Source organism: Leuciscus leuciscus (genome assembly GCF_965113295.1).
Source record: "Leuciscus leuciscus genome assembly, chromosome: 3".
Lineage (NCBI taxonomy): Eukaryota > Metazoa > Chordata > Actinopteri > Cypriniformes > Leuciscidae > Leuciscus > Leuciscus leuciscus.
The window spans coordinates 52,704,379-52,728,420 of NC_138727.1; the positions used below are offsets into that span (position 1 = coordinate 52,704,379).

At 39.5% G+C, this 24,042-nt stretch overlaps 2 protein-coding genes across 4 annotated transcripts in view; both read right to left on the reverse strand.

Annotated features, from left to right (window-relative positions):
* The window catches only part of LOC309493808 (uncharacterized protein), an 89,019-nt gene that overhangs the window by 47,038 nt on the left and 17,939 nt on the right, over window positions 1-24,042 (reverse strand). Inside the window, exons 3-6 of one of the 2 annotated variants that reach the window (XR_014204054.1) lie at window positions 9,327-9,436; window positions 8,912-9,015; window positions 8,314-8,778; window positions 7,013-7,651 (exon numbers count right to left, since the gene is read on the reverse strand). The exons of the other annotated variant lie outside the window; for it this stretch is intronic. The gene's annotated coding sequence lies outside the window, so the exon portion shown is untranslated. Of the gene's footprint in view, window positions 1-7,012; window positions 7,652-8,313; window positions 8,779-8,911; window positions 9,016-9,326; window positions 9,437-24,042 lie in introns of those variants that run through there. 2 annotated transcript variants of the gene reach the window in all.
* On the reverse strand, window positions 1,387-6,655 carry LOC309493886 (uncharacterized protein). Of its 2 annotated transcripts, none has more exons than XM_082163169.1 (5): window positions 3,969-6,655; window positions 3,517-3,859; window positions 2,862-2,929; window positions 2,678-2,721; window positions 1,387-1,596 (listed from the first exon to the last, which is right to left on the reverse strand). In XM_082163169.1, exons 2-5 carry the CDS (start codon window positions 3,641-3,643, stop codon window positions 1,506-1,508), a joined length of 330 nt encoding a protein of 109 aa, XP_082019295.1. In that variant the 5' UTR covers window positions 3,644-3,859; window positions 3,969-6,655; the 3' UTR covers window positions 1,387-1,505. The 2 variants fall into 2 exon arrangements, with proteins under 2 accessions (XP_082019295.1, XP_082019294.1); XM_082163168.1 differs by having other exon boundaries at window positions 3,517-3,871.

Consider the following 24,042-nt stretch of genomic DNA (forward strand, 5'->3'; position numbering starts at 1 on the left):
TTTAATACATAATGTTGGACAGAGATGTCTGGCATACATGGAAAGGTGTTAAAAAAGCATTTTAAAAAGTGCTCACAGTAAAATACCAAATTTCAGTCTGGCTCTCAAATATGTCAAAGAGGTATGTATAATGAACATATTTGGATGTCCCTTTGTTCATTAAAGATTGTATTTATTTAATTCCATTACTAAACGTTTTTAAACTACATTACCCATAAGCCTCTATCATTGTGTCCATGGGACGGGCGCTGTAAATTGTAGTTCATTGAAGTGTGTAGTTACACTATAGGGTTAGGGTTAGGATCTCGGTAAACGTGTAATTTCTTTCAATATAGCAATACCTTATTGTTAACTGACAGTATTACTGACAACATAACGCAAGCAAAACATAGTTTGCGATATGGAGCGCTTTTTATTCTGACCTAAACGTTAGTCCAACCACAGCTTGTCCTTCTGGGGCCATGGAAACGTCAAAGCCTCGTCACACTTGTCCATATATGGTATTTACAGGCTCTTCCGACTTTTGATGTACGCAAATCCAGGATATTTATTTATTTTGTTGTTATTTTTCATTGAAAGATATACAACAACGCTTTATTTCCATGATCATTTATGTATAAGTTCTGCAATAAAAATAAAAAAATAAAAAAACAGACTCTTCCCAGTTCTGACTGAAGATAGGCTATGTAACCTATGTTATGTAACCCTACAGGGATCTTACAGAAAGAAAATTACTCTTGATAGTTATTCTAGCATGCAGTATTTGTTTTAAACAGATGTAAGTTAATCTCTTAATCAAATAAAATGCGTCTGTAACATTTAAAGATGATTGCGCTCACACTTTGTACTAATTTCCCAAAATGTATTGATATGCCAAACTATTTAAAGACTTTAATTTTTCTTTTCTTAAAAAAAAAAAAAAAAACCCAGGAGATGCAAGGCTGCCACCAGAAAATACATTATTTTCTTCCCTTTGAAGAACACTTTGCCCCCCAAAATAAAAACAATATATATATTTACATGATTAATTTTACATTATTTTGTAAAAAGGCAAATATAAATAGGTAATTACAATTATAAATGTTAAAGGAATTAATATCGGAAATTGTAGGATTACAACATTTTAATATCTTTAGGAGTATTCTGTGGTATGTATTCATGGCTGGCATACCAAACAAATAGTTCAAGTAGACTTACCTAAACTATATAATTTTTTTTTTTTAAGTACAAATAATGCCTTTGGGAATGCCATTATGCCAAACAGCACTCATTTTCTCCCTTATGATCTCCATGGCACACTTCCTGGCTGTTGTGCAGTTATTGAAAATGCAAAAGTTTTTTTTTTTTTACACACCATTAAGAAAATAAACACAAAAAGAGACTGGGTATTGTGCAAAAAACTTTAATGAACAAAAGCAAGAGAAAAAGAAAAAGAAAAGAAAAGAAAAAACTCACAAAAAAAAAGAAAAGAAATTAAGGGTGCTTGAGTCCAGGTGACTAGGCTGTCATGCTGAAAGCTGGTTGGGATGTGGGGAATTAGGCATAACATGCAGGAATTCACTGGCAGGCTCCCATGTGTCATCCCAGGTTTTGCCACTGTAAAATATCATAAGTGCAAAAAAATTCATTAGAACACAGAGAAAAAAAAAAAAAAAAAAAAAGAAAAAAAAACCTGTTGGGTTAAATTTAGAGAGTTCATTGAAATGTATTTATGTTTGTTAAAGTAGCTTTAACCCTGGTTAAGCCCAGTGGTGGAATGCAACTGAGTACATTCACTCAATTTACGGTGTTTTTTCATTTTACACATTTTTATACAACATTGCATCTCACAGGAAACTATTGTACTTTTTACTAAACTACAATTGTCTGGCAGCTCTAGTTACACAATGTTCCACACAGTTCCTGTACATTGAAAGCCATGTATCTCAATTTACGGATTTCAAAATGTTTCTGATAAACTGAGGGATGAAGTTGTCATTAGTGGGAAGAGGAAAATCACATTTCCAACACATGTACAACAGGAAACAACTAAATTATGACACATAAGTGTTTCAGATGCTGAAAGATTAATTTATGTGTGCATGAAACACTGCTACTTTTGTAATGCATTACCAAGTGGATGTCCTGCTGTAGGCTCAATAAATAAGATATTTCAGAGCTAGAGCTAGCCACTAGAGAACTTACTAGAAACAGTAAAACCAGATCACATCAGGACCATTTTATTGTCCATACATTGGCTGTCTGTCAGCTAATTTTAGAGTTCTATTAATTACTCAGCAAGTACTGAATGGTTCAGCTCCTCATTACCTACAATCCATTGTGTTAATCACAAAATTCCAGGATCTTACAAACAGAATATTCTAAATAAAGACAAGGAGGTAGATCATTCGCCCATTTGTCTTTAAAATTATGGAATAGTCTTCCGAGCATTCCAAATTCAGACACACTCTCTCAGTCCAGACTAAAGACAGTCCAGATATTTGTCTTTAGTCTGGACTGAGAGAGTGTGTCTGATTTTGGAATGCTCGGAAGACTATTCCATAATTTTTCATCATCGGAATGCATGTCCTAAAGGTTACAAGGGCCTACCTGCCGGATCTAGCTCTTCCAAATGCCTCCACCTCATCGCTATTTGCTTGAGTACTGAGAATTAAATAATAAATAAAATATGACTTACCACACAGTGCATGGCAACCAGTGGACTTTCAACTCGGCTTTCCCCTACACACAAAAACACGAATAATAATTATTTGAACTGTTTTAGCAATCACTGATTAGGGCATAACATATTGTTTTATTATCTTTGAAAGGTCAGAATCAGTAATTTAGACAAGAAAGCAGCCTAACAGAACACATTTTACCTCATTTATCCGTTCCCCAGTTATTCGATCAAAGAGGAAAACCTTCTGCCTACTACATTTTCGGCAACCTGAAATGATGAAAAGACACGGAAAGTTTATTAAGCCATGATGCCATGCTTTGTAGCTAAATCAGTTCAAATTTATAATTTCACATGTGAGGTAATATGCAGTACTTTTCATTTATGTCAAAGTAAATTTGTCCCTGTTTTTGAAAGCAAAATGTACAGGATTGGCTTTCCCAAAGTCCTCTTAGCTTAATGGTCCTTGCACACTGACTCTGAAATCGACGAATAAATATGTTTTGTCAATCACGTTTACACACTGCCGTCATAAAAAAATAGGATCGGGTTCGATTTTCTGCGTTTTTCGGATCAGTAGCAAGAATTTGGAATGGTGTTTTGACAATTCAGAGCCACCGAATGACGAATACGGAAAAACGCATACGAAAATTTCAGACTCAGTGTGGAAGGACCTTAAGTCAGGGACTGACATTAACCACAGGCCTTGGACATTGGCCACAGCTAAATAACTAAATACTGTGAACTGGCTACCAATGACCCGGTTAGCCCAATGAATCAAATTTACATGAAGTCAACTCTGACTGGGAGCAAATTTATTACCAGTGTGGGGTAAGATGTACCATGCAAAAGGTTACCTTTTCTTCTGTTCTTCACACGTGGCCCTTCCTGACACAAAGACGTGGAAATGTAAGAGGCAGACGGAGATGGAAGAGAGACAGAGGGAGAATAGTGTGAAGAGGCAGAGGTGTTTGTCCTTTTCATTTGTTGCAAAGACTTAGAGCATGGCAGTGGAAGTTTGGAAGAAAGTGAAGGAAGAATAGTTGTACAAGTAGAAGAAGTAGAAGAGAGAGGTTGGAGAGAGTGGGGAAGACAGAGGAACAAGGTTAAGAACAAATACAGTCTCAGACTCCTTGGTTTGACTCTCCGCCGCCGCTTGACTCTCCGCCTGCTGCACCATTTGACTCTCCGGTTGCTGTGCTGTGGAGGTTGCTATAATACAAGTTTACTTTCATTTAAAATCTTTACATATTAACAAAGAAATATACATTTTAAACATTCATAATTTCTAAATCAAAACATTACTTACATTTTGTCAAGATAAATTCATAGGCCCTCCGCATCTTCTCCAAAATAATTTTAGTGACAGGAGTGGGGTGCAGATGGGTTATTATTTCTGCAATCCATTTATTCGAAGCCCTTTTATCTGGCTTGCCAATAAATAAAATTGGCTTGTATCATACAGCTTCAAGTTTACTCACCTGAAATGAACAAAAGCAGTTATCAGACATTAGTTAAATCCACTGAATTATTAGAAACATCAATGCAATGCAAGAGTACAATGCAAGAAACATTCCTCTTCAACTGTATGCAATCAATGGCCAGTTTCAGATAAGGCCAGAGGTACTCTGCAGTTTCTGCCATTGCCATCATGACTTACAGTAATACTTGACAGAAAAACACAAGACAGACGTGGCTCTTAAAAGTGCCTTTATTGTGTGTGTTTCTGTGTGTGTATGTGTGGTGGGGGATTAGAATAAAGAGCAGGCAAAATTGAAGGACCTGCAATTCAGCAATTCAGAATCAAACACCTTATATTTTACACCAGTATTCTTCATGTTGCCAGATTGGATAGTTTCCCAGCCATTTGGTTGGTTTTGGGTTGATCTATGTGTGATAAAAAAAGGCTTGGGAAAGTGGAATTTTTTTTTATTTTAAGGCAAAGGACAGAAATGGAAAATAATTTTACAGTTGCACTGTTCACTGTAGTAGCCTTAAATAGCCTCTGAAAGAACACACAAATTATTTATCATTTCATATTGTGATGAGCCACAATAATGTTGTAGTTATAAATTAATTTGTATTGTTAATTATAGATTTATTTGGGTGTTAATTATATAATTTTGCGTGGATTTTAAACAATTAGGCTGTAAAACAAACCAATCTGGCAACTGTTCTTCATCTGAACATTTCTAATATTGGATAATAGTTGTGGGCTAATGTAATACTGAAAATATTACATTCCCCAGTATGATACATGATTATATGCGACAAAAATGAACCTGAATTCAATTAGCTAACTTTGCTAGCCTGCACATTTGGTGCAGCAAACTATATTTTTATAATGCCTTCTATTATTTACCGTCATACGAAATTGCCACCTTACACATCTAAAGGTTATAAACACAACTTCTTGTCCTGATTCAACAGTTTTTAGATGTGTAAATTTAAGAATAGTATCCATCTCTATTAATTAACTCTTCTACTTACCAAGTGGGAAATCGCAATGGACCTTGGGATCGCCCCATACAGTGACGTCAGCGTTATTAATTTAGAGGATTTAATCAATAAAAAATAAAATAAAAAATAAAATATTAATTGAACACAATCGTAGCATATTATATATTTATTAACATCAACAAACCTCCGATAAAAATACGTTACCCAGCATGCTCTAGTTAAAGCAGTGTAGCCTACCTATGTACCAGTTCCTATGACAAGAAAACGCTTAAACTGCTTACTTGCACGCCGTGGAGCGTTGTTAAACTCACCTTTGAATGCAGTTTTACCTGCAGTTGAGCGTTGTTTTGGTTAAACTCACCTCTGAATGCCGTTTTACCTGCAGTTGAGCGTTGTTAAACTCACCGTTGAATGCGGTTGCACACCATGTGCGTTGTTAAACTCACCGCTGAATGCGGTTGCCGAACGCGCTAAACCTTTGCGCAGAGAGGGCACTTTGATATCAGATTGCGAGGGTTTTTAAACATCAAAAACCAGTTGGAGGGCCAGATAAATATCATCTGGGGGCCGCCATTTTACTAGCCCTGGCATAGATCATTCATTGTAGTCTATTCCTTTTTATTTTTATTTATTGTAGCCTCGACCCATACACAGCACAGCAGACGGGTTGCGGTGTTACCCAAGACGTCAAATTTCAACGCCGCAGGCTCCGGTTCAGAGTTCTATAGAAGTCAAACAAGACTACCCTACACGTTGAAAAATGACGCCAAAGGTATACCCAGTGCGTTAAAGTGTGACGCCAAGGGGTCCTGGCCAAGCGTCCATATTTAACGAGTCCAACTGCGTCCTGTAAAACGCCCGTGGGTTGCATTGATGGTTGAAAGCCATGAGCGTCTCTCACACACGATAAAGGGTGTGTGTTGAATTCGGCCAATATACTCCTGCGGGCAATTAAGGGATGATGGAACCTATATTGTCGTGTTTTTATTTAGGATACCTAGCACACATTCACGTTTAAATTGAGTAGGCTACCACAGGCTTATTTAAAACTTAACGAAATTGTAGCCTACGCATGCTACTGTTGCTGAAAGCGTCTGATATCACGCACTTGGATTGGCTAGCAAAGTCCAACTGCGTCCTGTAAAACGCGGGTGGGTTGCATTGGAGGTGGTTAAGCCGCGAGCGTCTCTCACAGACGATAAGGGTGTTGAAAATGGCGAATATCTCCTCTCAAAAGATAAATAATGGAAAACAATGACCTCCTATATTAGGTGTAGGCAATCCTAATCATAGAGCAAACATAAGTCGTTGCTGAAAACGTCTTTAGTCTGTGCAGTCGGTCAATGTTGAGGTGAATTGACGACTGGCGAAGCCCTGAGCGTGTAATTACATCGCGGATGGTTTTACATTGAAGTTGGTTGAAAGCCATGTGCGTGTCATCTATACGCAAAAGGGTGCTATATGCGTGGGCAGAAAACGCCGAAGGACGTGACAAAACGGCCTTATATGACGCCCTGAGATGAGAACGGGTTGGTATTTTAGTGCATACTGAGTGTCAGGATCCCACAATTTACCCATTCGTTCCAGCCTGTATCCACTTTTATGCCCTCAAACGCTCGTTTTTTGGGGTCGACAGCTTATGAAAACTTATTTCTGGGTTTTTTAGCTTGTTTGCTGTACACCTTGTCACACAGCAGCTTTTAGGCATTATTCTGTCTTTTCTTAGAAGCAAGAAATGACAAGGAGGCAGCCTCTCGCAATGCAAAGTCAATGGAGACAGTTGGTTTGTTTTCCCCCTTGGTGGGCGTGGTCTTCAGATTATGATGCGTTGCGCTCTGTCTCTATAGTGCAATAAAGCACAACCACAAGAATGAAATAAAAACAAAATGTCTGTTATAATAACAACAATTGACAATTTTATTCAAAGAGAAAGTTTCAAAGACACACATTATCAGAAATGTTGTGATTAAAGTGTTTTCATAAAACAATTAAATAATGTAAGTGGGGGAAAAAATCAGTTGCTCTACAGACCATCTATTTAAAAAAAAAACCAGGATGCTGTTTTATGATTTACTATTTTCTTCAAAAAGATTAAAGCTAAATTTTGGATATTACACAAAATTATTTAAAAAAAATGAAAGCATAAAATTAGATATAATTATTTGGTGACAAGTTTTGCTGACAGTAACATCCAGAAATGATGCAATTAAAATAATAAAGCTGAAAAAATATGAGTCAAAGGATTATTAAATATCATGAGGATGAAGAAATGGATGTTATTTCTCACAAATCCATTTTCTCATTGCTGAGCACGGCATGTCATTCCAGTTGTTCAGGACGGGTTTGGCAGGATTTAGTAAAATACAATCCTCATTTCCACCCCTGTTAAAACATACGCGCAGAGTGTTACGTAATATTGTGTGTGCATCGAAAGAATTTGTCCGCAGCCGCTCAAAAAAATAATAATCCAGAGTTACTCCTGAGCGCAAGTCCACTGTCAGTGTTGTGTAAGTTCAGCCCAATAACCCTTTTCTTTAACCCTAAAACCGTATTCTGGACAAATGTGGGCAAAATAATGTTGATTTATTTTAAAAAAATACTTCCCTTGATCTGAGCGGTACAAGACTTGGCCACTTTTCCTAAGTTTGCCTCCTGAACACACACAATTTTTTTGGACTCAATTCTACAATGTTAAGTGGGTGAAAAAAAAAAAAACCTTAATCTTGTATTTGGGTCAAAAATGGGCACCCATAGAAATGAATGGGAAAAAGTGAAAGTGAAAGTGAAAGTGACAGTGAAGGTGAAGGTGAAAGTGAAAGTAATGTAATTTAGAGCAAAAACTGTAATTTAGAGCATTCTTCTTGTTTTTTTGTAAAAATAAATCAATAGATCCAATACAATGCATATCTAACATACACACAAATGAAGGGCTGATCCTGTACAACATTCTCATCATGCCAAAAACTCACACTCAAAAAAATAAGCATAATTTACATAGAAAATATGGTACTTTTTGAAGTAAATAAATTCAAAAATACCCCCAAAATAAAAAAAACACACCATAAATGGATAGACAAAATTTTATCGAAGACAGTGATATAACATTTATAATAAATAAAAAATAGGGTCACATCTGAGTCCTCTGTGCCCACATTTGTCCACAATTACAGAATTAAGGGCTATAAAGTGAATACAGTTTGAGGCTTCATTTATGTCCTGTTGACCGGTCCATTGCATTACAAATTAAAGCAGAATCAATAAAGTCAATGTGATATGCAGTCACGTTTGAGTGTGTGCACTGTATGAACGAGTGTTCTCACTGATACGCTTGTGATTCGCGGAGTTTTGACGAGTTTTATAGTCTTGATATTGTTTCTTATTCAAAAATGGTGACGCATTTTTGTGGTTTGATATAGTTATTTTATGAAACGCTGACAGCAACTATCAGAAAAGATGACTACTAATGAATTAATGAAGTTGAAAGATATGAGTCCAAGCTATCATGAAGATGAAGGAATTGATGTTATTTCTCACAAATCCATTTTATCATTGTTGAGCACGGCATGTCATTCCAGTTGTTCAGGACGGGTTCGGCAGGATTTAGTAAAATACAATCCTCATTTCCACCCGAGTCATTTGGCTCATTACTTTCCCAAAACCTGAATGAAATACAATCAGATTCAGTTCCTGAAGAGCTCTAAAAGCATTTACTCAAACATGCTATAAAAAAATATATATATATATGCTTTTAAAAACAAACGCAAAAGATACACAGTGTGTTTTATCACTTACCCTTGATTCAGTGTTGAATTATCCACCCATTTCATGATCCCCTCAGTCTCAATGTCAGACAAACCAATCCAAACACTCTCCTTTACTAATGAAGATATGTGCCTCTGTGTGTGAAAAAAACAAACATTAAACAGTGAGAATCATCATTACATTTTAGATCTTCATCTGGTATTATTTGTTGGACAAAAGATAAAGACAATTACCAGCATTAAAAATGAATATTCAACAGCAAGAACATATAAATTATTTAAGACGTTTGTTATATCATTGTAGAATTTATTTTCCAAGCAGTGTTAAAACATGAGGCTCTGGTGTGACTTTTTGTTGGTTGTTTGTACGTATGACAAAATATATTTAAGTATGTTCATTCACAACAGAATTACCGTAAACTAGATATATTTGCCACTGAACTCACCTGTTTCTCTTCAGTGTTGATAATGACCAGATCAGCTCCTCGATCTCTGCAGAACTGCCTGCTCTCAGACCAGCTCTTCTCCTCGTTGAATATGAAAAAACTGGTATTTCCTTTCAATAAACATAAACATTTGTATCTATTGTAAACAGTGGAGGAAAGAGTACTGAAAAAACAAGTAAAAGTACCATTACATTCCAAAAAATGTAGTGTGAGTAGAGTAAAAAGTAGTCGTCCAAAAAACTACTTGAGTAAGAGTAAAAAGTAGCTTATTTAAAAGTACTCGAGTAGTGAGTGAGTACTGAGCTGCGGATTCTACCCCCTTATAATTAACACTGTGCACTACGATTAATAAAGTAAATAAAAAACATTGTACATACTGTAATTCATATTATCTTTTGTTCTTTGTCAGAAAGATTGAAGAATATCTATCATCCATCTTTTAAAAATGCATCAAAACAGTACATTTATCATTTAAATCATATTGTTTAAAGGGGTCATTTAATGGTACATGCACTTTTACAAGTTGATTGTACTGAAATGTGTGTTGGCAGTGCCTGTACACAACCAGCATAAAATGATCAAAATCCATCCAGTGTTTTTTTTTATTTTTATCTTCTTATATGTTTTCCCCCGTCTCAAATCAAGCTGTTCGACCGTGTGATGTCACACGGTCGGACGCCCCTCCCACGATTGTTGATTGACAGCAGCGTTTCAACACAGACCCGACCGGCGCGGTCATTGTTGATACGCTGGAGCACTGTCTATGAGCAGAATGGCGTCTAAGCGATTGTGGTGTTCTGCTCTTGGGTGTAATAACGAACACAGCAGTCATTTTGATGTCCCTAAATCCGAACCGCTGAAGACGCAGTGGCTGAGTTTGTTTTCGAAGGGAATATTCCCCACGATCAACAGCAATGCTTTCATGTTTGAGCGAATCATTTCACACACAAGACTGCTTTACAAACGAGGTCAGTAACGTTATAAAGCTGGTTTTGCTAAGAAGCTGCTCCTGAAAAAAGGATCGGTACCAACTATTCGTGTTCCTGCTGCACCTCCAGAAGAACTGAAGTGAGTGTAACGTTTTATTAACCTTTATATTAATCTTTATATTACCGTATTTTTCGGACTATAAGTCGCTCCGGAGTATAAGTCGCATCAGTCAAAAAATGCCTCATGAAGTGAAAAAAAACATATATAAGTCGCACTGGACTATAAGTCGCATTTATTTAGAAATTTATTTCACAAAATCCAAGACCAAGAACAGACATTTAATCAGGAAAGGCAAGTTATTCAACTACACAGTAGCACACAGAACAACAGGCTGAATAGGTGTCCAGTATGTTAACGTAACACATTAACGCCCGTTTCACACATACTCCGTTTGTAGTGCGTATATTTTTCCGTACCCTTGTTAACAGGTCAGAGCTTTCACACTGCACGCGGTTGCAGTCCGTCGATCCGTTCCAGGTGCGGTGCGTATACAGCAGTGCAGCGATCGTTTCCGCACCGAGTCTATTTTTGCTGTGCTGCACGCGCTGAATTAAAGTGACAGCACATGGTTTGTGGTCAAAATGAATACAGATTGACATGAAAATGTAGTAATTTCATCATAAATGCATTTAATTAAATACTAGCCTACTATTTTTCACAGTCATCTTTTTACTTCAAGCGTTGGTAAATCAAGGAAAACTACAATTTACTTCAACAAGGCGACATAATGAACAACACTCGTCTCATTCGTGGAGGTGGAAAAACAAGTTATTTGTGACATGCAAGATTTATTGTATAAAGATTTAAATTATGCAAAAGAAAGGGTATGAGTCTGCTGTTTTTGTCAATTTTAAGTTTTAATTTAAAATGTATGCAATTTTAATATAAGTGCATGGTTAAATATTTTACCACTTGCTTGAGCAACTTAATATATAATTATATAGAAGTAATGCATTGAATAATAGTGTTTAAATTGTGTTTAAACGTGAATTCGTCTATTAAAGAGTATACGTATAAAGAGAATCGCAATGCTGACAAAAAACTTTTTCTTTTTTTAAAATAAAATTTGCTGATAACTTCTGGATTTGAAATACAATGTGACAGCCGTGGGTCAGTTACGCACTGCAAACGCAGCTTATGTGAAAGCACTTTAGCGCGTGCTGCTCCTGCACAGCATTATGGCAAGCCAAGAGGCTCAGAAATACGGCATAGATGAATCGCGTTTAAAGCCAAACGCCGTCAAATACGGCGTTTTAAACCGTATTGGACGCCGTAAAATACGCCGTTGTAATTACAAACGCCGTAAAAGACGCGCGAAATACGTCAATGACGCCGTATTTGACGGCGTTTTAGTGTGCATGGAAAGCGCCGCTTTTTACGCCGTTCATCTCGCCATATGACGCCGTAAAAAACGCCGTTTTGGTTGCACAGAGCGCGCGCTATTTTGTTTTGCTTATAGTATAATGAGACACGCCCGCTGATTTCCACAGCCAGTAAGTTTGAACTGTTCTCTCCCAATCAATGATGAACTGAGTCAGACCAGACGAATTCAGCACGGATCATTTAATCCAATTCTTATGCTCATATATGAGGAGTTATTAAACAAGGAAAAGGATCCAGGTCGTATTGGCTTAACTCGGCACATTTCCATCTAAGTGCTGAATAACACAAAATATTATAACCCATAAAATGCCCTATGAATTTGTGTTTTAAATAGGCCTATTTGAAAAAAATAAGACGAATGTATTTTTTGCTATTTCTAAAAAATGTTGCAGGTTTGTTGGTATGTCTATAAGCTTCTCCTTCCAGAATTAAATAGTGTTCCGATTTTTGTAGGCTAATTAAATTCGTGTTTTATTCATATTACATTGATTATATATTCATTAAATAGCATTATTACATTTCGTTATATCCTATATATTTTTGTAAAATGAAGATTCAAATATTTTGCCCTTTCGATCGTCCAGTTCATAGTGAAATAAACGACTTGGGGGAAAAAGTCAACCGTTTGTGGGTATAGAAGTTCAGTGAGTAAAGCCGTTTTTAAAATACGAATTTTGAAATAATTTCCGTCATTTTAAAAGATAAAACATAAGGTGCAAGGGGAGCAAACTCAGCAAATGACAATAAATAAATAAATAAAAATAACATAGCCTAGTTATTTCTTTCCCACATTTGAGTCATTATTCTTAAAAGAAATGTAAATTATGCTTGCAACAATAGCTGTAGGTTAATTGGCCTGGATGAGTGTGATTGGCCTAATATTGTGTCCCAGACCGGCATTAAATAATTCGTGAATATTTGTAAAAATTCGTGGCTTGAAAGAGTTGGAAAATTGACAGTTCTGTCGATGTTTTGCCCAGGCAGGGTTAGTAAAGTAAAACTAAAACTATTAAAAACATTTAAATGCTAATCGAAATAAACCTGAAATAAAGGAAAATATAACTATTAGTTGAAAAACTTAAACTAAACGGAAATGAGAATTATGATTTTTTTTATCAACAAACTGGATTCATTTCGGGCGTATCCGGCGACTCAAAACGGGGGTTGGAGGTAACGGAACCAGCGCAAAACTTGGCCACTAAATATTTAATATTTAATTATTTCAATGATCACAATTAAAGTTTTATTAAATTGAACAAGCGCAACATTCAGCATTCAGCACAATCAAATATTCTAAAAGATGTAGGCTATATTATTAATAATAATGTTATATCAACATAATATCTCGTTATTTCGACATAATATGTGTGCGTGCAACAAGCAAGATGTGCATTTGTAAATCCGGTGACGCGTGCATTGATTTTTATTAATAAACTAGTGTTTCTGACTGTCTGCTGCAAACATGAAGTTGACGATCGCCATTTTCGTAGTAAACGCACCTAGAGAGAAATACAAATAATGGATTACATAATCAGAGAGTAGGCCTAGCCTTTTTCTTTTTTTTCTTTTTTTTTATTATTTCGTTTAAAGACATTTCAAGCTTTGTGTATTTGATGTATTTCTCATGTCTGTGTGAGGCATACACTGAGTTTCGTTAAGTTAGGATGAGATGCGCTCCAGTTCACGTGCAATGCAAGTGACCGCGCGAGCGCCTCCATGATTATATTGTGCGTTATATTTGCTTCTTATTCATTAAATCCAGGCAATTGGTTGATGAAAAATTTATTAAAATTAAGATACAATTTATACAAAACGAAATTCACTTTAAAGAAAGGTTTTCTACAAAACAAAACTTAAAGTGGTCAAAATCATGTCTGAACCACTCCATGTCTCATATTGCATATCCTATCTTACTGGTGCTGTTCACTTTTCATAAATCAACATAAATGAAAAAAAAAAAATCATAACAAAGTGGGCTATGCTATGTACAAAAAATAAATAAAAATCAGATGAGCCCAGAACGCAATTACACGTTAAGTATTTCCCCCCCATAGAAAACCATTATAAAAACGCTTAATGTGGCTTATTGCAGATTAGAATGTCCCCTTATTATGTCGAAATAACGAGATATTATGTCGATACTACTGCTGTGTCCACCATGGTCTCCACATTCTTGATCAGCGGAAACGATTTTTGCATGTTTGGGATCTGACTGGCCAGCGTATTTGAAAAAGTTAAGCAAACTTTGCTGTCTTTTTGACATTTTTCCCCTGAGTGAAACGATCGAGGCTAACAGCAATCTCAACTAGCAGCAATCTCAACTAGCACAACAAGCGGGCAAGTCATGTGTCACCCATGTTCACATGTTCCGGCTCAAATTAAGCCCTGTGTGACACCCTTTTAAAATGTGAAAATCCTATTAATTTTGCTTTATTGATTTGAATGTTCTTTAATATTTTCTTTAATTTCAGTTTATTATTTAGCTTGGATTATTTTAATACATAAAATTAATAATTCCTTGGGAGCATACGAATTGGATTACCACAAATGATCCATGCTGAATTCGTCTGGTCTGACTCAGTTCATCATTGATTGGGAGAGAACAGTTCAAACTTACTGGCTGTGGAAATCAGCGGGCGTGTCTCATTATACTATAAGCAAAACGCCGTAAAATAGCGCGCGCTCTGTGCAACCAAAACTGCGTTTTTTACGGCGTCATATGGCGAGATGAACGGCGTAAAAAGCGCCGCTTTCCATGCACACTAAAACGCCGTCAAATACGGCGTCATTGACGTATTTCGCCCGTCTTTTACGGCGTTTGTAATTACAACTGCGTATTTTACGGCGTCCAATACGGTTTAAAACGCCGTATTTGACGGCGTTTGGCTTTAAACGCGATTAATCTATGGCGTATTTCTGAGCCTCTTGGCTTGCCATACAGCATATGCACCGCAACACGCACCGCACACGCACTGCACACGTTATTCAGCTACACAATAGCATAAAGAACAAATATCTGGGAGGCTGAATAAGCTAAATTAACATAAGCCAGCGAGTCCAACAAGCAAGTTACCAGTAAACAAGTTCACCAAGCTCCCGCGATCTCATTCCTCATCATTTTCTTCATCATCCGTGTCGCTTCTGAACAACTCCGCCAACTAGAGCGCCCCCTCGCGGCTGTAGACGGTAATGTTTTCTCTTGGTTCATCTCAGTCTGAATTAATTTTGATATATAAGTCGCACCTGACTATAAGTCGCAGGACCAGCCAAACTATGAAAAAAAGTGCGACTTATAGTCCGGAAAATACGGTAATCTTTGCAAATCGCTTGCACGCTTCACAATGAATGCGGCTAAGGTTTACACTCAGGGTACATTACGGCATGTTTTCTATGTACGACGTTCTCGATATAATTCATAATCCCACGTTTATAATGAACAACGCGTTATGGTTATTGTGTTATTGTGTTACAAACGGTCAGAGCCGTACGCACAGAACAGAGGGGCGGGGTGAGCAAAGCTCATTATCATTTAAAGACACATGCACTTGAACGGCGTGCTGAAAACAGAGCTGTTTTTGACCAGGTAAAATGAGTGTTTTCTTACAATACTAATGAGAATTTTTAATTAAAGTATATTACAAACTTTTAATTTAGACCCTAAAGAATCATATTAGCTTGTTCAAAAATGGCATTATATGACCCCTTAAAAAAAAAAATTATTTTCCCTCCAAAACGGTACCAGTTTTAGTGTTTTGATAAAGAAATGAGAATCACTAATATTATCCGTTTACCTGAACTAATGCACTGAAAAAGGCTAAGATAGTGAGCTAACACTAATTACACTGTAATTCCATTAAATATGTTACAATTTAAACGTAAATGCAGATTGTTTTAGAAGGGGGGCATCATCCCTTCACGGCTACATTTACTCACATTGTAATGCTGATAATGTAATTTGTAAGGAAAATTGTGCATTAAATAGGGAAGTATATCCGGGGAAACTTTTACAAAAGAAACACACACAAACAAATGCATATCTCTTTGTAGTCTCAGCGAAGCTGTTTTATCAGCAGCATCCACAGGGTGCCAGACGTAAAGATTTTAGGCCGTAAGACGTGCAAAACAGGTTCAAAATCTGAACGTCTGACTAGGACCCCCTATGGACGTCTGTGGACGTGCAAAACAGGTTCAAAATCTGAACATCTGACTAGGACCCCTTAGGGACGTCTGTGGATGTGCAAAACAGGTTCAAAATCTGAACGTCTGACTAGGGACTCTTTTGGACGTCTGTGGACGTGCAAAACTGGTTCAGTATTTAAACGTCTGACTAGGGACTCTTTTTGACGTCTGTGGATGTCCAAAACTTGTTTAATACCTGAACGTGTGGCTAGGGACCCCTTTGGACGTCTGTGGATGTGCAAAACTGGTTAGAAATCTGAACGTCTGACTAGGGACCCCTTTTGACGTCTGTGGACATGCGAAAATGGCTCAATAACTGAACGTCTGACTAGGGAACCCTTTGGACATCTGTGGACATGCAAATCTGGTTTAATATCGAACGTCTGACTAGGAACCCTACTGTGGATGTTTGTGGATGTGCAAGAAAGCCAGGACTCCTTTTGACAGAAGACTATTTCAGTATCTGAAATCTGAAACGTGTCATTGAGAAATGCAAGAAGTTTTTTGACAAATAGTCATACGAAATACTGACAAAAAAAATAAATAATAATAATCACATTATTATGAAAATGGCAAATGATATTGCATATTAAGTTGATATTATGCAATCATTCTAAAATGAATCAATTATTTACAATTTATTTAATATATGGATTAAGAAATAGAAACTGTGAAATTTCTGAAAAATGTGTATTTTGGATGTGAATGTGTGCTCAAACTTGCACATTCAGTGCATGCACATTTCCAGCATTAAAAGCAATTCAGTATAATTACAACCCACTATCAAGTGGTGCAGAGCACGCTTCATGATTCTCTGGATCTTGCACATAGGGTTGAGCCCAAAGGGCCTAAAATGTTACAGATTTATATTGAAAATGTTGGTGTGGGATCATATGTGTATTTTTGTTTTTGTAAAGACTCCTAATTCAATGCTGATTTAGCACATATCTCATCACACAATGTCCTGATGTCATTGGAGGACAGAATCCTGAACTGATGAACAAATTTAGCAAATATGTATGTGTGAGATTAGGGTTAGGGTTAGGGTAACCCTAACCCTAGCACAAAATATTTCAATATACAGCAAAGAAGGAAAATCAGAAGCTTAATCGATAATAAAGAAAGAAGTTATGAGAATGTGTCAGGAACGAGGAAACAAGGGAGGGGAACTATTTTTATAAACCCTTAGGTTGGGGTAACATACGAACAGTGTTGGTTAAGTTACTTTAAAAAAGTAATTAGTTATAGTTACTAGTTACTTCTCACAAAAAGTAACTGCGTTAGTAACTGAATTACATCATTACATCATTTAAAATGTCCGTTTTCACAGCATAAATTCATGTTTTTACAGGTTGGTCCCATGGACTTTTATTGTATTTTTCGATAGGTTCCGAGTGCCTGACAACTGTGAGGGGGGTGAATTTTTTTCTAACTCGTTAGTTTAGATCGTATTTAGATATAAAATGTATGACAAATAAGGGCGCGATTGACAGCTTGATTGACAGCTGACAACGAGCATAGGCTGCGCCGAGTGGAATTCCTGAAATTTGACGTCTCGGCCATGATCTGACACAACACATCATACCTGTAAGTTATCCTTTCTGAACATTTGTATTGAAATATGGCGCCGCCCATACCCCCCATAAACGGCCTCAAAACCGTTCTTCAGAAGTCTATGGGTGACGTCACAGACGCTTTGTCCATATTTTTTACAGTCTATGGTCGGTACACAATCCGTTCCACTTGCACGATCCGTTTCACGCATGCGTAGTAGACGCAGTAGAAAACGCACATACGCAATTGATAATTCTGTTTTGCGACGATTTACGACACTGCACGATCTGTTCCACGCATGCGCATATTTGTACGGTTTGTACCGCGAGACTTTCATTCACTCACAGCGAAAGAAAATGGAGTTCAGCGGAAGAAATGAGAAGTTTGTCCTTTACGCTGCCGTTAGGCAATATTTGGTTGACGGGTTGGTGGATGCGGCATTGAAGAAGAAGGTCTCACGAATGGCTGCAAATTTCGTTATAAGAGGTAAGTGAGTGTGTGTATCTGAAATAATATTAGCATTATTTTAGTTAACACGTGCACATGGACACATGTGCACATAAGTGCTGTATTGTAATACCAAACAAAGCAGCAAAATCGTACGTAACAAACATTGTTTGTCTATCACAGAAAGTAAATTATTCTACACTGGCCCCAGTGCACAATTCATGAGTCTGGTTGTGCTGTCTGATGAGCAGAGGCGGGCTGTCCTGGAGGAGTGCCACAACAACCCTGGCACAGGGAACCATGGGGGCGTGAGGGCGACCATGGACAGGGTTGTTGTAGGGTACTACTGGGATAACATAAAGGCAGATGTGGCAGATTGGGTACTTTTTTGGAACTTTCATGGAATTTAACACTATGGCTCTCAGGCAATGAATTGATTTAGTGGCTTTGTTTGACTTCAGATAATTATTTGGTCTAAATAATAAATGTATCCATCAGGTCAAAAGCTGTCACAGATGCCAAAAGAACAACCCCATAAAGACTGTGTCTCCTGCCCTTCACCCTATTAAGGTAGAGCTTACCTTGGTGTACCACTTGAAGCAACAAGTTAGGTGATGTGGTAATATTATATATCTCTACAGGTGAAAGAGCCGTGGGAGGTGGTCGGTATGGACCTCATTGGTCCCCTGAAAAAAACCCATCAAAGACCATCAATACGTCCTCACGGTGACAAACCTCTTCACGAAGTGGGTTATCGCTGAGCCTTTGAAGTGTGGCTCCAGCACTGAGGTGGCTGAGGCACTTGTGTCAAAGCTCTACACATTTGGTATGGTCCGGAAAATCATCACTGACAGGGGCCGTGCATTTGTTAACGAGGTATGTGTCCTTATTACCCTCTCCTTTCACCCCCTTCACACAGGACATATGACATCATCACAATTCACGCTGTTTTAAGCGGTCATTGGTCATTTCTGAGACCAATAAATATTGAAAATAACCATGTGTGTCTGAATTTTGTGCAGCTTAATGCACACATATTTGCGGCGCTGAACATCAAGCATGCCATCACAAGTGCATACCATCCCCAGTCAAACGGCCAAGTAAGTGTGCCATCATGACATCCCGCAAAACAGTAAAGTCAACTTTAGCCAATGTATACTAAAGTGCATGTAGTAATTCCTTTCTATGTTGTAACAACATTGGCTATTTGAATCATTCGTTCGTTTGTCCTGAATTAACAAATTCAGACTCTCTGTGTTTTCTAAGCACATTCCTTCCCAAAACGTTCTTTGCTAAGCTTACTAAAGCTTGTAACCTCCTGACTCCCAAATGTATATCATACGTCGGCTCCAGCTAGTCGGCGACAAATGGACTTTTACGACACTAATTGCACCTCAGAGACATTCCAAGCCCCCTTCCCCTCTCTGGACCACAGAGAGATAACAAAACCTTCTCCTGCTACGTGACATCACACCCCCACACACACACAAACATCCTTTGAATTTAACTTAGAACTTAGAGATATTCTTTTTGATATACAATTCCATTATGCATGTTGATTAGTTTTGTGTTATTCTATAGTGTGATTCCCTAGTGTGTAGTTTTGAATTCTAAGTGGGTATTTTAAGAATGATACACTATATTTGTACCCTAACTCCCCCCAGACCATAAAATATTATGGTCCTAACGGAATGTCAGCAGCAAGGAATCTCACTGAGATTCTGGCAGGAGAGCAGAATTAACGTGTTCATCCTAGATATTTTATATGTATAACCATTGAAGAAATATGCAAACCTGAATGTAATTTCTCTTTTCCACGATTGTTCTTCTCTGTGATATGTTTTTGTATTCTTGTAAACCTTAAAGGAATAATGTTTCAGAGGTGCACACTGTTGCGAATTCATAGGTATATGTCATGTGGTCTTTTTAAAAGTCCAATTTTCATTCCCACTTGTAAATGCACATCACATTTTAGGTTAGTCTTATTCCCAGTTTGTTAATCGAACTTTTAATACTTATCTTACAGAGTAAGAAGGTACTTCTAGGCCGTAGCTTTTAAACATACCAAATTTGGTCTTGAATTGAACCTCCATATACCCGTAGGAAAGATATGGATACCAAATTATGATAAAATGCATTTTACTGCAGTTATAATTGTTTAACGTAGAAATGGCATGATCCTAAGACTGCCATAAAACATGCAAATCAAACTCATAGTGAGACAAAGAACTTTTCTCCCGCCTGGAATTTCGCGTTCCAATTGGCTCAAGCCCAGGGAGGAGTGAAATTCCTGTGCCCTAGAAAAGCGGTTACACTCCGCGTTCTGTTCTGTTCTGTATTTCCTTTCGTCTTGTTTTGTTCGAGCACTTTTACGAACCCGCTTCATCAGCGAGAAGCCCCATATGGCTCCCGTTGGGAGCATTCATTCACCGTTTTCGTGAATGAATTTCTCTTTTCTTTTCTTTAAGTCTTTTCTTTATTTTCGTATTCGGACTCAGCGAAGCAAACGCAGCAAGCAACTTCAACTCAAAGAAAAAGACTCTTTTGAAAATCCCGCGGCCGCGCACACCGAAGCAAGCCCTGCTTTCTTAAAGAAACACACCCAGCTGCTCTTAGGACACACGCACGAACTCGGCGTTCTTCAGCAACAAAGAGAACCATTTTGCAAGATAAGTTTATTGAACTTTTAAGGTGATTTGATTCCTTGTTGTCTCTCGAGGTTACCCTGCCTGTGACTTTGCCTAACTGTGATCGATCTTTGATCGTACATGTTAGTTTCACTTTCTCTCATCTCTCTCATTGTCCGATCTCTCTCTCCCTCTCTCTCTCTCTCTCATTTTCGTTATTCGTTTAGTCTTGTATTTGTCTTTACTGTTTGTATTGTTATATGCATACTCATGTAAATTGTAGAACTTGTATTCCTTAGTTCGATGTAGTATTAGTCAAATTATTAAAGACCCATTATATCCTAGATTGTCTCTGTATAAGTGTTCATTTTACAAGTCAATGAAATGACGATCAAGCTACGCTTTACAAATGCGCTACTGTTAAGTAACCTACATTTTATAAGAACAAGAAAGTAATTTTCTTGGCCAGAAAATATAGCTTTCTTCGAATTATAAGAAAGAGATAATTTTGTTGAGAAGTTGATGGAATTAATTTTACGACCAGTTTGCGGGACAAACAACTGTTTAATTAATACATTAATTTCCCTTAAAATTATTCTGATTAATTGATCTGAAAGAGGGACATTTTGGTATATTAATGATTGAATTATAATTCTGTCACATGCCTGTCTTGTCTTGTGTAGCACATGTGGTGTTTGTGTTCCTGTCACTGTTTTGACCCCACCCTCCTTGTTATCTCATTATTGGTTTAATTTGCCCCACCTGTTGTTCCTCATCACCTGCCTGATTTGTCCCTTTTATAAGTTCCTTTGTGTTTGCAGTCTGTGTCGGATCGTTGTCTTGTACACGTCTCCTGTTCTCCCGTGACCCCTTTTGGTATGTTCGTTTTTGAAGTTGTTGTTTTGTATTTAGTTATGTTTTCCCCCTCGTGGGTTTTGTTTTGTGTTTAGTGTTTCTTTTGTAATAAATATCTTTTTCCCTTTGCATTTGTGTTCTCCCTTTGTTTTCTGTAATTAACGTGACAGAACGATCCGACCATGTCAAGGACTCAGCAAAGGGTCTCTTCCCCAGCCACCGAGCGGGAGAGGAGGCAAAGTTTTGAGGGGACCCGGTTGGTCATATTTCGCGGGACCCGTGGAGGCCGCAGTAGAGGAGGTGGGCGAGAGGAATTTCAAGACCACTCTCCACTCTGGCCCCTCCTCGACCCAGTTCCGGTGGTCCCAGTTCCGGTGGTTCCGAAACGGAGGAGGAGAGGAAAGAACCCCTCCGTGGCTATGTCGGTGGTCCCTGTTCCGGTGGCCCCTGTTCCGGTGGTCCCGAGTCTAGTGGCCCAACCCGAGACTGTTCACGTTCCGTCTGCCCAGTCAGAGACTGTTCAGGTCACATCTGCCCAGCCAGAGATGGTTCAAGCCACATCTACCCAGTCGGAGACAGATCGGGAGATGCCCATTCTCATGGCCGGGGGGGCACTGATCGGCAATTTAGAGCGTTTAGCTCGGATCCTGGAGACGCCCTTCAAACCTTCAGTGTCTGTTCCTGAGCCGGAGCCAGTGTCTGTTCCTGAGCCGGAGCCAGTGTCTGTTCCTGAGCCGGAGCCAGTGTCTGTTCCTGAGCCGGAGCCAGTGTCTGTTCCTGAGCCGGAGCCAGTGCCTGTTCCTGAGCCGGAGCCAGTGCCTGTGTCTGTGTCTGTTCCAGTTCCTGAGCCGGAGCCAGTGCCTGTGTCTGTGTCTGTTCCAGTTCCTGAGCCGGAGCCAGTGTCTGTGTCTGTGTCTGTTCCAGTTCCTGAGCCGGAGCCAGTGCCTGTGTCTGTGTCTGTTCCAGTTCCTGAGCCGGAGCCAGTGCCTGTGTCTGTTCCAGTTCCTGAGCCTGTGTCTGTTTCTGAGCCCTCAGTGACCGCGACACTGGCCATTATGGCCACAGCCATGTGGTGTGTGTGGGCTATGCACACACTTGGACCGGTGGTGTCTGTTCCTGGGCCGGTGGTGTCTGTTCCTGAACCGGTGGTGCCAGTTCCCGAGCCGGTGGTGCCAGTTCCAGTGCCTGAGCCGGTGGTGTCTGTTCCAGTGCCCAAGCCGGTGGTGCCAGTTCCAGTGCCCGAGCCGGTGGTGCCAGTTCCAGTGTCCGAGCCAGTTCCAGTGCCCGAGCCGGTGGTGCCAGTTCCTGAGCCGGAGCCGTCTGTTCCTGAGCCCTCAGTGACCGCGACACTGGCCATTATGGCCACAGCCATGTGGTGTGTGTGGGCTATGCACACACTTGGACCGGTGGTGTCTGTTCCTGGGCCGGTGGTGTCTGTTCCTGGGCCGGTGGTGTCTGTTCCCGAACCGGTGGTGCCAGTTCCAGTGCCCGAGCCGGTGGTGTCTGTTCCAGTGCCTGAGCCGGTGGTGCCAGTTCCAGTGCCCGAGCCGGAGGTGCCAGTTCCAGTGCCCGAGCCGGTGGTGGGAGTTCCAGTGCCCGAGCCGGTGGTGCCAGTTCCAGTGCCCGAGCCGGTGGTGCCAGTTCCAGTGCCCGAGCCGGTGGTGCCAGTTCCAGTGCCCGAGCCGGTGATGTCTGTTCCTGAGCCGGTGCCTGTTCCCTGGCCGCCCGAGGGAGAGTCTCCGCCCTGGCCGCCCGAGGGAAGGTCTCCGCCCTGGCCGCCCGAGGGAAGGTCTCCGCCCTGGCCGCCCGAGGGAGGGTCTCCGCCCTGGCCGCCCGAGGGAGGGTCTCCGCCCTGGCCGCCCGAGGGAGGGTCTCCGCCCTGGCCGCCCGAGGGAGGGTCTCCGCCCTGGCCGCCCGAGGGAGGGTCTCCGCCCTGGCCGCCCGAGGGAGGGTCTCCGCCCTGGCCGCCCGAGGGAGGGTCTCCGCCCTGGCCGCCCGAGGGAGGGTCTCCGCCCTGGCCGCCCGAGGGAGAGTCTGCTCCGCCCTGGCCGCCCGAGGGAATTGAAAGAAGGTGTTCTCCCTTTGTTTTCTGTAATTAACGTGACAAATTCATTGTAATTGAACATTGATGTATACGAATAAGTCTAAATTTCAGCTTCAATAATTTATTAATATTGTAAGAATATAGATGAATCAACCCGATTCATAATTTTGATTCCCTATAATCATTTGAGCTAAGTCATATTCGTTACAATGTTGAAGGATGAGAGAACTAATCAAAATGTAAAGAGGACTCTCAGAAAATATGTTAATCAGCACCATGATGATTGGGACATCCACCTGCAGGCCATAGTTTATGGAATAAACACTGCAAAACAGGTTATTATTCAAAATGACTAGATAACGTATATTGCATACATGTTTTAAGAGTTTTATTTTGTGATTTGATGCAAAACATTTTGTTTCAAATTAGAGATCCACCAAGTACAGCCCGTACTTTTTAATGTACAATAGGCACCCCCGTCTACCACAGGCATTAAATGTCTGTGAGACAGACGCTGCCTTTGAATTGGCGGACCCAGAGGAGGAGCTGGAGCTAAAACTAGCTGGAGTCAAGGCCCTCAATGAAACGGTTTGTTCAGAATTGTGTGGCTGGCATGTTCAATTTGAAAAAGAATGTT

Coding starts and splice junctions, on each gene's coding strand:
- LOC309493886 (XM_082163169.1), bottom strand. CDS start 3,643: ATGAAAAGGACAAACACCTCTGCCTCTTCACACTATTCTCCCTCTGTC. Junction 2,722..2,861: donor CTGGGGAACGGATAAATGAG/GTAAAATGTGTT, acceptor TTTTGTGTGTAG/GGGAAAGCCGAGTTGAAAGT. Junction 1,597..2,677: donor TGGTTGCCATGCACTGTGTG/GTAAGTCATATT, acceptor GATATTTTACAG/TGGCAAAACCTGGGATGACA.